Source organism: Brachyistius frenatus, unplaced genomic scaffold (genome assembly GCF_029030835.1).
Source record: "Brachyistius frenatus isolate BFR_SWC_R1_liver_20210118 unplaced genomic scaffold, ASM2903083v1 Contig_9, whole genome shotgun sequence".
In the NCBI taxonomy this organism is placed as follows: Eukaryota; Metazoa; Chordata; class Actinopteri; family Embiotocidae; genus Brachyistius; species Brachyistius frenatus.
The window spans coordinates 844181-856379 of record NW_027210608.1 but is presented as its reverse complement, the minus strand read 5'-3'; the positions used below and the strand labels follow the sequence as shown (position 1 = coordinate 856379).

At 43.0% G+C, this 12199-nt stretch overlaps 1 protein-coding gene across 2 annotated transcripts in view; it reads left to right on the top strand.

The window, feature by feature from the left end:
* The first annotated feature begins 4901 nt into the window (after positions 1-4901).
* Positions 4902-12199, top strand: part of adamts18 (ADAM metallopeptidase with thrombospondin type 1 motif, 18) — a 63018-nt gene continuing 55720 nt past the window's right edge. For both annotated transcript variants that reach the window (XM_069690277.1, XM_069690276.1), the window contains exons 1-3: positions 4902-5159; positions 5453-5534; positions 6836-7149. In XM_069690277.1, the coding sequence (XP_069546378.1) occupies positions 5058-5159; positions 5453-5534; positions 6836-7149 (498 nt within the window). In that variant the 5' untranslated portion in view covers positions 4902-5057. The remainder of the gene's footprint in view (positions 5160-5452; positions 5535-6835; positions 7150-12199) is intronic.

Below are 12199 nucleotides of genomic sequence, written 5' to 3'. Positions count from 1 at the left end.
TTTGTGAAATACTCAGACCAGCCCATCTGGCACCAGGCAGCAACCATGCCACGTTCAAAGTAATTTAAATCACCTTTCTTCCCCGTTCTGATGCTCGGTTTGAACTTCAGCAGGTCGTCTTGACCATGTCTACATGCCTAAATGCATTGAGTTGCTGCCATGTGATTGGCTGATTATATATTTGCGTTAACCAGTAGTTGAACAGGTGTGCCTAATAAAGTGGCCGGTGAGTGTCTATACTGGCTGATCAGACAATTTTAGAAACAAAATTGATTACACACAAACACCACACTACCAACTGAACTACAACTCACAAAAACAGGACTAATCCTGGAATAGCAAATTTACTGGAATATTATCCAAATCAAATTATACCAAAAATGTATAAATTCTAAAGAAACCCACCAAATATCTAAACTAAGAAACACATTTTCACCCCCAAGGTGCCGCAGGTTTTTGGTAGAGTGTGCTTGGCCACTTCCTGTATTGAAGAGCTTCACTTCCTCGAGCACAACTTTTACTTAAGCCTTGCAAGATGTTCTCCAGCAGCATCAATCAACAGCCGCACCCCTGGTACTGGTAATTTAAAAGATGAAAGTTAAAACTTAACTAAGATAAATATGTTGACTGTAGAAAAGTTAATTAAATGTGCAAGCTACAAATATAAAACTAATCTACTCTGAAAATTACTAAATTGGATGAAAGATGCATGAAATGTCTCATGTCATTTGTGGCAGGAATGCATTGTGACCAAGCATAAGTAAACTAAACTTACACAAACAAACTGCAAATGTAAATTTAACAAAAGATGTGAGTGGGAGAGGGTTACCGACTTAGATTCCCTGAGTCGCTGTGAGTGCGGCTATTGAAGTTATACTCTTCGACCCCATATGGTGCCAAAGCGTGTAATACACCCATCGGTCCACAAGAGGATACCGAGTCAGTCTCACATTTGCCTCATGTACGCGTTAACAGTAAGGTACATTACATTTAGGCACCAAAAACTTCTTGGTTAGGTTTTTGGAAAAGATCAAGGTTGTCAAGAGGTGCGACAGGACAGGACCCAATAGCAGACCCAGGATGGAGATCAGGTACAGAACAGACTTTATTTTATAGTGGATGAGTGCAAGGCAGGCTAGTGGAACAGCCGTGAGACAAACGTGGAGGAACCAGAGACGGGACTCTGGCAGGAGCAGGCTGGATTGACTGTGTGGAACCCGTGGACCGACACAGGACAGCAGACAGATAGATGGCAGGGTTGACGACAGGCTGCGCAGAGCCGGAGTGCAGGACACCAGGGTTGACATACACCAGGTTGGTGATCAACTTGACTGCCAGCAGCTGTGCACCACTCAGGGGCGTGGCCATGGGAGGTGTCTGGAGGCAGGAAGTGGAGACAAAGACCAAAACACAAAGCACATGGCACACCACAATAAACAGGGGAATGACAGCACACATGAGGAGAGGAGATCGGGGGGGGGGGGGGGGGGACAGGTCAAAGCACACAGGGTCAGACAGGGATCCTGACAGAGGTTTGTGTTTAAATAAATAACCTTGTAAGTTACTGAGCTTCAAATCAATCAAATATGTTATTTAATGTGTTTAACTTACTTAAAGATGTCCATGTTTGCTTTTTCAGGGACTCAAACACAAACCCCCTCCCTACTTGGATGTTTTTGCTCTTTGTGCTTTGTCACACAAAATCTGATGAAGTACTTTATATATTTATATACCTCGGCGAGGCAAAACTTGACACTGACACAGCATCTTTAGTGGACTGTCGAGTGTATTACACACATTAGCGTGATACTGGGCTATGCTGTTGGCAAAATTCAATAATTAATTCCCACAAAATGTTCCTGTGCTTCCTGGTCTTATATTTAAAATGTAATACTGCAGATGAAAAAATGCCACAACAGTGACTATTTTAGTAGACTGAACATACACTATTAAATAGAACAAATATTTATAAACCCCAGGAGCATATAGTGGGTTTATTAAGCTGCTGTTACAATACATCCGGAAAGTATTCACAGTGCTTTACTTTTTCCACATTGTGTTATGTTATAGCTTTATTCCAAAATGGATTAAATTCATTTTTTCCCCCTCAACATTCTACACACAATACCTCAAAATGACAAAGTGAGAAAAGTTTGTTTACAATTTTTGCAAATCTATTAAAAATAAAGAACAAAAATATAACACGTACATACGTATTCACAGACTTTGCTTAATACTTTGTTGAAGCACCTTTGGCAGCAATTACAGCCTCAAGTCTTTTTGAGTATGATGCTACAAGCTTGGCTCCTATTCTTGGGGAGTTTTTCCCATTCTTCTTTGTAGATGTGTCATGAGCCTTTTACTGAGGAGTGTCTTCCGTCTGGCCACTCTACCATACAGGCCTGCTTGGTGGAGTGCTGCAGAGATGGTTGTCCTTCTGGAAGGTTCTCCTCTCTTCACAGAGCAACGTTGGAGCTCTGTCAGAGTGACCATCTGGTTCTTGGTCACCTCCCCGACTAAGGCCCTTCCCCTCCGATCGCTCAGTTTGGCCGGGCGGCCGACTCTAGGAAGAGTCCTGGTGGTTCAAACTTCTTCCATTTACAGATGATGGAGGCCACTGTGCTCATTGGGACCTTCAATGCTGCAGACATGTTTCTGTATCCTTCCCCAGATCTGAGCCTCGATACAATCCTGTCTCGGAGGTCTACAGACAATTCCTTGGACTTCATGTCTTGGTTTGTGCTCTGACATGCACTGTCCACTGTGGGACCTTATATAGATGGTGTGTGCCTTTCCAAATCACATCCAATCAACTGAATTTACCACAGGTAGACTCCAATCAAGTTGTAGAAACATCTCAAGGATGATCAGTGGAAACAGGATGCACCTGAGCTCAACTTTGAGTATCATGGCAAAGGTTGTGAATACTTATGTACATATGATTTTTTATTTTTTTTAAATTTTTTAATAGATTTGCAAAAATTTCAAAAAAACTTTGTTCACGTTATTATTATAGGGTATTGTGTGTCGAATTTTGAGGGAAAAAAATGAATTTAATCCATTTTGGAATAAGGCTGTAACATAACAAAATGTGGAAAAAGTGAAGTGCTGTGAATACTTTCCGGATGCTCTGTATATTCAGGCTGCACTTCGTGCGCTGCCAGAAAAGCTGGCGAGAGCAGTGAGAAGCCTTATTATGCTCGGCAGAGTGTGAATATCTGTGCAGGGAGCTGACTGTTCACTTCAGCTGTGTCTGTCGGTGCATTCCTGCAACCTATCCAGGTGTTTGCTCGTACTCCGAATGGAAAGGGCTACTACAGGACCACCTGTTCACAACAATTAGGATTACACACATGCTTTAACAATACGGGCAAGCGAATTGTGTTCAACCTGTCGCTTTAACGAGTCACGTTTAATTATATGACTTTAAATTGTTAATGCAATGTGTCTACATTTTGGCTTGTAGCTATTGAAAAAAACATTGTGGTGCCTTTAGATACTGTCAGAAATGTTTTTAAAAGGCGAGTGAGTCTGTGAAGTCCACAACTTTTGAAAGCTATTTTGTGTCAGAGTTTATTTTGAGCACAGCACTTTATATAGAAAACACTTTTACAAGAAACACTATATGATAACACATGTAGTGCTTTTTTGTATTAAGCTAAGCTCTGTATGGCATATCCACTATTTCTATGCATGCCTGTATTGTTTTTTTGTTGGTGTATTGGTCCAATGTGATGAAAGCATAATGTTATTTTCAACCCAAAAATAAAACATTTTGCTGACAGTTCCACATTTGCAGATGAAATGGTTCCTCATATGGACTGACATACTTCAGGGACCCCTGGTAATTATCATCGAGTAGCAGAATGGTGAAACCTTGAGCGAGCATTCAGGGAATCTTGCATCCTTTATTTGTGCGCCGTAGCTGCCAGTTGTTTATGTGCAGCTCAGCCGCAACAAGTAACCATTCTGCAACACAAAGATGTGGGTAAGTTTGTGGAGACGGATGTGTGAGACAGTAAAAAGAAAAGTTGCCATTGCACATAGACTGTGACCAAATGTCTGGGTGTGACAGCCTGACGAAAACACGTTTTAAAGTGGAAACATGTTGGTTTCAAGCCACAATTCAGTAAAGACACTTGTACTTATTTATGGCCTGCCTTGGAATGCTTCGGATTCTTCTGTCCTGTGTTGTGCCTGAGGATCGCCTGGACTGCCATCCTGTTGTTTTTACACTCAATATGTGACCCAGTGCAGGTTCTTTTATATACTGATCACTGCAGTTTGCAGATACAATTTGCCAAAGCAATGTCTTTGAAAAAAGTCTTGAAGTGCATATATGCTAAAACCTTGTGATTACAACATTTTGTGACACTTCAAATTTAGTAAAATTAAAACTTTATTTAAAACTAATGTGAACAATCATAAAGCATCACTATCTGTCTGATATGATTAGTTTTTGTTCCTAAAAACCCTAAACTTACTAGTAAAGTTTACTGACCAGTTTAGAGAGCTTTTCTTTTTGGTGAAAATTTTAACAGCGTTTTTAACCCTAAATCCTAATCCTTTGAACTTTGAAAGTAGAAATTTCCGAGCGGCCTCTGAAGGCATCAGTCGTCCCACAGCTGCCAGGAGGAGAATCTCTTTTTCTTGTCTTTTATCTGCGCATGGTAAATGATGCTGGCCGCTGATTGGCTGACGGCTGCTGACTTGTGCTCCATCCTGCAGGGCGACTCTCGCAGAGCCGGGCTGAGTGCTCAGTCAGCGCTCCTCCCGGTGATCCCCGACACAGCTACCCGCCGCTACTCCTCACACACGCGCACACACGCACACACACACACGCGCACACATCCACACCTCCACACTTATGAGTGCGTCTCGCGTCTCTGCGCACCAGCGGTCGCTTCAACCTGCCGACTTCACCTGAACGAGCATAGCGCGGGACAAGAACCACTGAACAATGCGTGCCAATTGCATTATGCGCTCCTACAGGTTATTACTACTCTTGCGCTCTCTCAGGAGGTAACGGGGGAGGTGTGAGCTTGCATGCCATCACCATGGATTGCCTTTTTCTTCTGATATGGACTTTAACCATCCCGCTGGTCGGCTGCACCCCCGTCAAGCTCCTCTCCACCCTGTTGTCCTGGAGCATCATCAAGGCATGTTGCAGTTCAAAAGAAATATGTGCACTTTGAAATTCCGCACATGCACGTGCAGTTTGGGACAAAAAAAACAAACAAGCATTTGTCTCTTTTCAGCATGATTTATGTCAGCAACAAACTGACATCTGCACTTTTATTACTCTCATTCATTGTGTTGTTAAGTGATCCCAAATTAAACTCATGTGTCAATAGAGAAAATCCATTTCTCATATTGTTTTTTTTTTGGCTTCCACTTCTCCCACTGCAACCTGTTGCTACCTGTCCATTTATGATTTCTCTTTCTTTTGCAGACGCTGCACATTCACTGCTCACACGCCTCCCGCTCCGTTTCGGCCAGCTCTTCTTCCAGCAGCAGCCACGGATTAAATCATGGTGAGTGCTTGTCTTTTGACATCTGATGTTTCCTCCAGCTGGCAGCGTTCCACAGTTGTAGAGAGAACGGCAATAAAATGAGTTACATGGCAGTGAATTGGTTCAGTTACTGGACCAGTGGTTTCCAAGGAGAAAGTCTTTGTCAAATGCAGTGACATGTCTACTGCTTATCTGGTAAAAAAAATAAAAAAATAAAAAAATGGTATGAAGCCATGTTTACATCTTTGTAATGTGCTGTCACTGTTGCAGTTGCTGGCATGACCAGCCAGTAGAATGCTTGTTCAGGGATTCCCCCTTCCTCCTTGCTTTGTCCTGTAGAAACTGTGAAGAGGATTTACATACTTTGATTTACTGAGGGAAAATGGGAGCATCTTAATTCTCCCACAGTTACAGTGCTGAATGATTTAGGTGCTAAACATAAAGGAAGTAAGACAGTTGAATTAACAAGGCTGAAAGAGAGATGGAGCCATGAAAGACTGTGTTGCCTAAAGTTTACAGTACATCTCTCTACTGACCCATAAAACCAAGAGTTTGCAAATACTCACACTCCTCCTTAGCCAACTAAATGAGGTGCAATCAAATAGTTCTGAGACTGTTCGATGTTTTTGTGAGCAGTGTTATCTGTGTCATTGCAATTTCACGGTGGACTTGAGCAAAGAGAACACATCCAAACTTGTGTCAAACTTAAGAAATCAGCAATGGAGGTCCTTGGAAGACTTCAGAAAATCTTTGGCATTCACGTTTCAAGAGGGGCAGAACGTCTCTGTCCAAAACTGGAGAAGGTGCATCAGGTCAGGAACGCAACCAGGTGGGATAACTTTGAAAGTCCCTCAGGGTTAAACTGTCGACACCAAGTTCAATTGTGACTTTCAAAGGCGTTTGAGGGAGAACGCAAGAACACAGTCGTTGTTCCCCACCTCAAGTCACTGAATTTGTTTCCTTGTGACTTCTTTCTGTTTCTTGAAAATTAGACCCAAAATTTAAAGTGCTCAAGGTGCAGCTGTATGTTCAAATCACAAATGTGCGCATGCCAATGTGTAACTCAGGTGCTGGTTTGGATCAGATAACAGAACTTGGAACACTTGCTCACAAAGGTTACAGCTTCCTTCTGCCCGTGTGCCTCACGGTGCTGCTCTCCATTCGTGCACTGCAGGAGCATTTTGATTGCCCGTCGAATGCTAGAAGATACCATAAATAACGAGCCAAAGCAGAAGGATGTGAATCAGCATGTAAGAAAGTGTTAGTTGATGAGAAGTTGCCTCACTGGGACTTATTTACCTTTCCATCCCCCTTCTCCTCAGACTACGTGTTCGTAACGCCGGTGGAGGTGGACTCTGAAGGAGCATATCTGACCCACGATCTGACCAGGAGCCACCATCGCAGCAGGAGGTCCCTGTCTCCCTCCCTGCACTACCGGCTCCATGCTTTCGGGCAGGACATGCACCTGGACCTCCATCAGTCCTCCGTTGTTGGGCCGGGGTTCACCGTGCAGACGATCAGCTCGGGTGGCATCGCCACGGTGATGAGCGATGAAGGGTCTCACAACTGCCTGTATCAGGGATATATCCGTAACGTGTCAGCCTCCTCGGCAGCCATATCGACGTGCTCCGGACTGGTAAGTAGCTGGCAGTTACTTCTGGCAGAGCTTTTGTCATGTGAAAAACTCCACAGTCATTTTGTGTTTTACTTAACATGATTACATGGTTATCTTCTTAATCGGATTACATGGTTTCTGTATGGTTTGAGAAAACGTACCATTCCTTGGGTTACTGAAACATTTCCAAACCATTTTAAATTAGTCAAAAAGCCTCATAATACTGTTTTGAAATCATATTTGTGACAGGCTAACTTTGGCTGTTTTGGAAATAAACGGCTGTCACACTGCAGTCATTGTACTCCATCTCTACCTCAAGCTCCCTTGTAGCTGCCTTCATATCCTAAAAGCCTTGTCCTCTAATGACCCACGGGCTTTGATGCATCATTGCCTGCACTATTCAGACCTTGATAATATTACGGGGGAACTGTAACATGACATCATTACCCATGAGTGTGAGCATCGGTTTCTGGGTCTTTGTCTGGCACTGCTTTGAACGTTGGGAGGAGTAGAAAGAAGAGAATGAAGAGAGGCCATCATTTCGTTTAACCGTTTATTGTATTAAACGTATCGGGAGTTGTGTGCTCGGTTTGCTCGGCGTTCAAGTGGTCAAGTCGTGAGAACGACGTGGACAACTTCTGGAAGCCACAGAGGCTTACGATTTAGCAAGCTAGCAGGCGGGTAACCGAAGAAATCCAAAGAAATAATGGCAGACGGAGAAGATGAAACCGTTGGGAACAACAGTTTACTCAGACATATTGTTAAATTAAGAAGAAAAACGATGAGAATAAAATTCCAATATATTAGCTTAAACATTCAGCCAAAATGACCTTCCGCGGTCTCCGCCATTTCTGCAAACGTCAGCAAATACATCACAACTCATCAACGCCGAGCTTTCAGAAAAGACGTGACTAACACGACAGATATGAAGCGTTCGTACGGCGACCCCGTTCAAAGGCAGCGTATGTGACCAAAGTAGCAAGAAGGAGCGCTGGCTTAGCTTAAAGGCTCAGAGTAGGAAGAACCCACCAACGTTACAAAGTCAAAGATGCCAACCAACTCCGTTCAAACAACGTTTGAGCATAAATAGAAATGTCAAAATGAGAATTGGTGCTTTTAATGGGAGTTTCATGGTGTGATTAGCTAATCATTCTGACATCAGTTGGAAAGGCTCCATAGAAGAACTGAGCAAAGAGAAACGTCTGTTTCTCATCAACAGCACCAACATGTGATGTCAAACTAAAAACAAATACGACAAAAACATTCATTTTTACATTACATTATTTACAGGTGTCGTGTTACTTGTTGAAGTAAGTCTAACATGTGTTCCTATGGTGTAAATCTCCATCACTTATAATCAACAAGAGATTTCTGCTATTTTCAACTAGTCTAAAGTGTGATTGTCAGATTTCAGGCTCATGTTCCTGCAAATGGATGTCGTGAATTAATCCAAATTAAATAGAACAACCTTTGAACACTTCATTTCCTTACCTGGCAAAAAATAAGTGGGGAAGTGTTGCTCCGGCGTGCTGCAGCATCACGACACCTGTGTTTAGCAAACCAGATCCGTGTTAATTATTGAGCTTTACAGGCTTTGTTTTTTCAGTTTAAAGAGACGACATGAGCTTGAGCCCTGACTCCAGATCCATACTGAACACTTGCGACATGTTTTTATATCTCACAGAATGATGTTTTAGTTCACACATGACAGATCTTTAGCCACGATTTGATTGAGTTGCATCGAAGACACCGATATTTCCCCCTTAAACCTCAAAGACTCCGTCATTACAAGATCCCCTGGTTTCATCGGTGGATTATATGTCTGGACCCACCAGAACACACACATCCCACACCAGCCTGGAGCAGATGGAGACATATTAGACTTCCATAAAAGATACGTCCACTTATCATCTAGGCTTCATACCTCCTCTTACCTCCTCCTCCTGCTCTTTTGTCCTCTGTTTGCCCTGCTTCTACATCTCTTGTTCACAGCAATTAAAGCCAGAGTGAAGTTTGAGCCGCCTGGCTGGCACTGCTAATCTTCACATTGTCCCTTTCATTAGGCTAGCTCCCACTCACAATAAAACACCACTGACCCGTTTTCTTAAAAGCGCTGTGAGGACACAATGTGATTGGGTCGTGATTGCATTTGAATGGGCCGTTACGGACGCTTTGATCTATTTTTTACTCCTCCTGACCATTTGCCGAGTTTTTTTTTTTCTTCTTTCTCTCCCAAGTGTGACCCCCGGGCCATCGGTGGTTGGATCTACTCACTGGGATTCACGTTTCTTTTAATATCTCTAAAAGATAAGCAAGAAATAAAGTAAGATAACATGACAAACATCAAAAGGACGCTATGGGCCTCTTTCTCTTAGTGCATCAATCAGTGTGTATGTGTCAGATTGCAGGGAGTCTTTGGACAAGGAAAGCGGTTAAACCCTGCTTTTCATCCAGCCCTCGGCCCAGAATATTTCAATTAAGTACAAATGAGTAAAGAGCCATTCAAGCATACTAGACACTCGACTAAGAGATTAAGATGGGATTAAAAACAATGCTTGGAGAGAAGAAAGTCTGAAAACGAAAAGAAGAAGACAAGGAAAAGACAAGGAAAAGACAAGGAAGACAACGGCTGACAGGGAGGAAGAATGAATGAGAAGTGCGCTGGGCCGGACTGGGAGGGCAGCCGTAGAGAAAGAGAGCGGTGGGCAAGAATAATGCAAATTTATCGTCCTGGATTGAAGCTCCCAGGGAGGCTGGATGGTCTCTTTATAGAGAGTTGGAAAGATGGACTCGGTTTATGTCAAAGGGCTTTGGAGAAGAAATGGGCTGAGAGAAAAAGAGGAGGAGATAGGAAGAAAACGAGCTTCCTAGTTCTTTATGTCATTGTATCCTTTCAACAGGAGACAAAGGAAGAGGAGAAAAGGAAAAAGAAAGTGTGTGAAATAGGGTGGATTTTTTGGGGGGCTCTGACCCTGCTTCTTAATAACAGCAGAGGTGTCAGCACCAGCTACTTGGCCAAACCAGGCTCAAGTCTTTTTTCAAACAGATGGAAGTGGGATTCAGCTGTTTAAATGAAGAGCAGGGCGGGATGGTATTAAGAGCAGGGCGGGATGGATGGATGACTGGAAAAGTGGGATTTTCTACTGTAAATCCTTAATTGAACGGGATGTTATTTGCTGGTTTTTAATCACTCTCTGTCCTTAGGAAGCAGCACGCTCAGCTCATGTTTTGGATTGGAATGAAGTTGTCTGCCTCGCCTTTGCATGAGAGGTGAAAGGATGTCATTTCAGATGTAATGCTCTCTGATTTGTAAGAGAAGTGGATGAGGGGGTGGTGGTGGGCTCTTCTCTCTTTCTTCTTTTGAGCGTTTCTCATCTGAGGTCGCTGTGCTGCTTGACCCCAATCTTCTGCGCTCGGGCGTATGGTGGTGGTGGTGGGGGTGGTTGGTGGGCGTCAGCCTGACCTCTCGCAGGTTTTTTTTTACCATGTAGTGCAAGTTCAGAGCTGCTTAGCAACTCGCGTGATTGCCGAAAGCAGCAGTGATTTACAGCTTCCCTCTGTCCTCCCAGCCCCTTCCCAGGATAGGATTCTTCTCTCTGCGGTGACGAGGGCAGATCTGAGTGCTGCTCCCTGTGAGAAAATAGTCAAACTAGGTGTCCTCAGAATAGTCTGAAATACGACTCGAGAACACGAGAAACGAACAATAAAACTGTGAAAATACAATGTAGATTTCAGGCTACATCGCTCGGAGGAGATTGTTCTCTTTTGCATTGCAGTTGCTGATGATTTTTACTGTAAATTAATCTGTCAATACGTTTTTATTTACTGGCTAACTGTTTGGCATACCAGATTTCATAACATTTTGAAAAAAAAAAAAAAACGTTTGCGAGATTTGAAGTTGTCATCTTTAAATTCAAAAGTACAAACATTTCCAATTTAAAATCTAAAACAAACAAACAAAGCAAATCTTCATCTTGAAAAATTGTAACCAACAATTGTTTGGCATTCGTACAAATTTGACAAATAAACAATTCATTTATTCTAAAGTAGTTTTCTCTCAAATGTTTCTATAATTAATTTGTTACTCATTTCTGCCCTTGATATCCAATATTAGGATGGAAAATTTACAGAGCACCACATTTTTTCACTTTAAGGTTATTAAGGTTTGTATTAAATATAATAGAACTGTTTGGCCTTTAAAAATGCACTTGCTACAACATTTTTGAAGTTTCCCCGTATGACTGCTCTGACCGGCATTATTCATGACTCGTCAGTCTTCATCACTGAAACCTTTGAGCGTCGGGTTCACCCGACGTCAGGCTGGCTGTGTCGGGGTGAGGTACAGCTGAGCGGGACATTTACTGTGACCTTTCCCAAGCCTCTACAGGCCAGGTCAGAGACAGGTTCAGCTCTCTGGAAACTGAGTAGCCGGATCCAGTGCGACCCATGTGCAAATGAAGTGATCGGTTTCTCTCCTCTCTTGCTTTTTCTACAGTAGTTTCTCAGGTTAATATACCAATCACAGACTCATTTAATGAGTATTCAGTGCCCGGTGTCCAGTTGTGAGCTGAAGAGAACAAGTGTTGATGACGGGGACTTTTCCAAGGTTGTGTTTGTCGATTTCTGTAACTTTGTGAAACCGATGATCACACCTACTTCACACAGTGGCTGACCAGCTGTGTGTAGATGGAAAAGTGCACTGAGTTTGAGGGGGATTGCACACCTGCTTCTCCATGCTGTACTCGAGTGGGATTCGGCTCAGAGTCCAGTACGTCTGGTAAGTGTGAACATTGCGTACCGCACACCCGTGCCCAGGGCTTTTAGGAAGAGGCAGACTTGAGCCCAGATCTGCTGTACGCAGATACAGAATGCATCAGGTGTGAGAGCTGGCTATACCGTAATCAGGAAGTGAACCGCTATTGACAAACATCAACATAACTCAACTGTCTGTTACGTTTTCAAATCTTAAAAAGCAGTTCCCTGCACTGTCTCTTCAGAAATCTGCATGTGCAGGCAGATCTCATCATTTGCGTCCACTTTTGAAGTTTGAAGGCAGGCGAGTGAGTAGAGT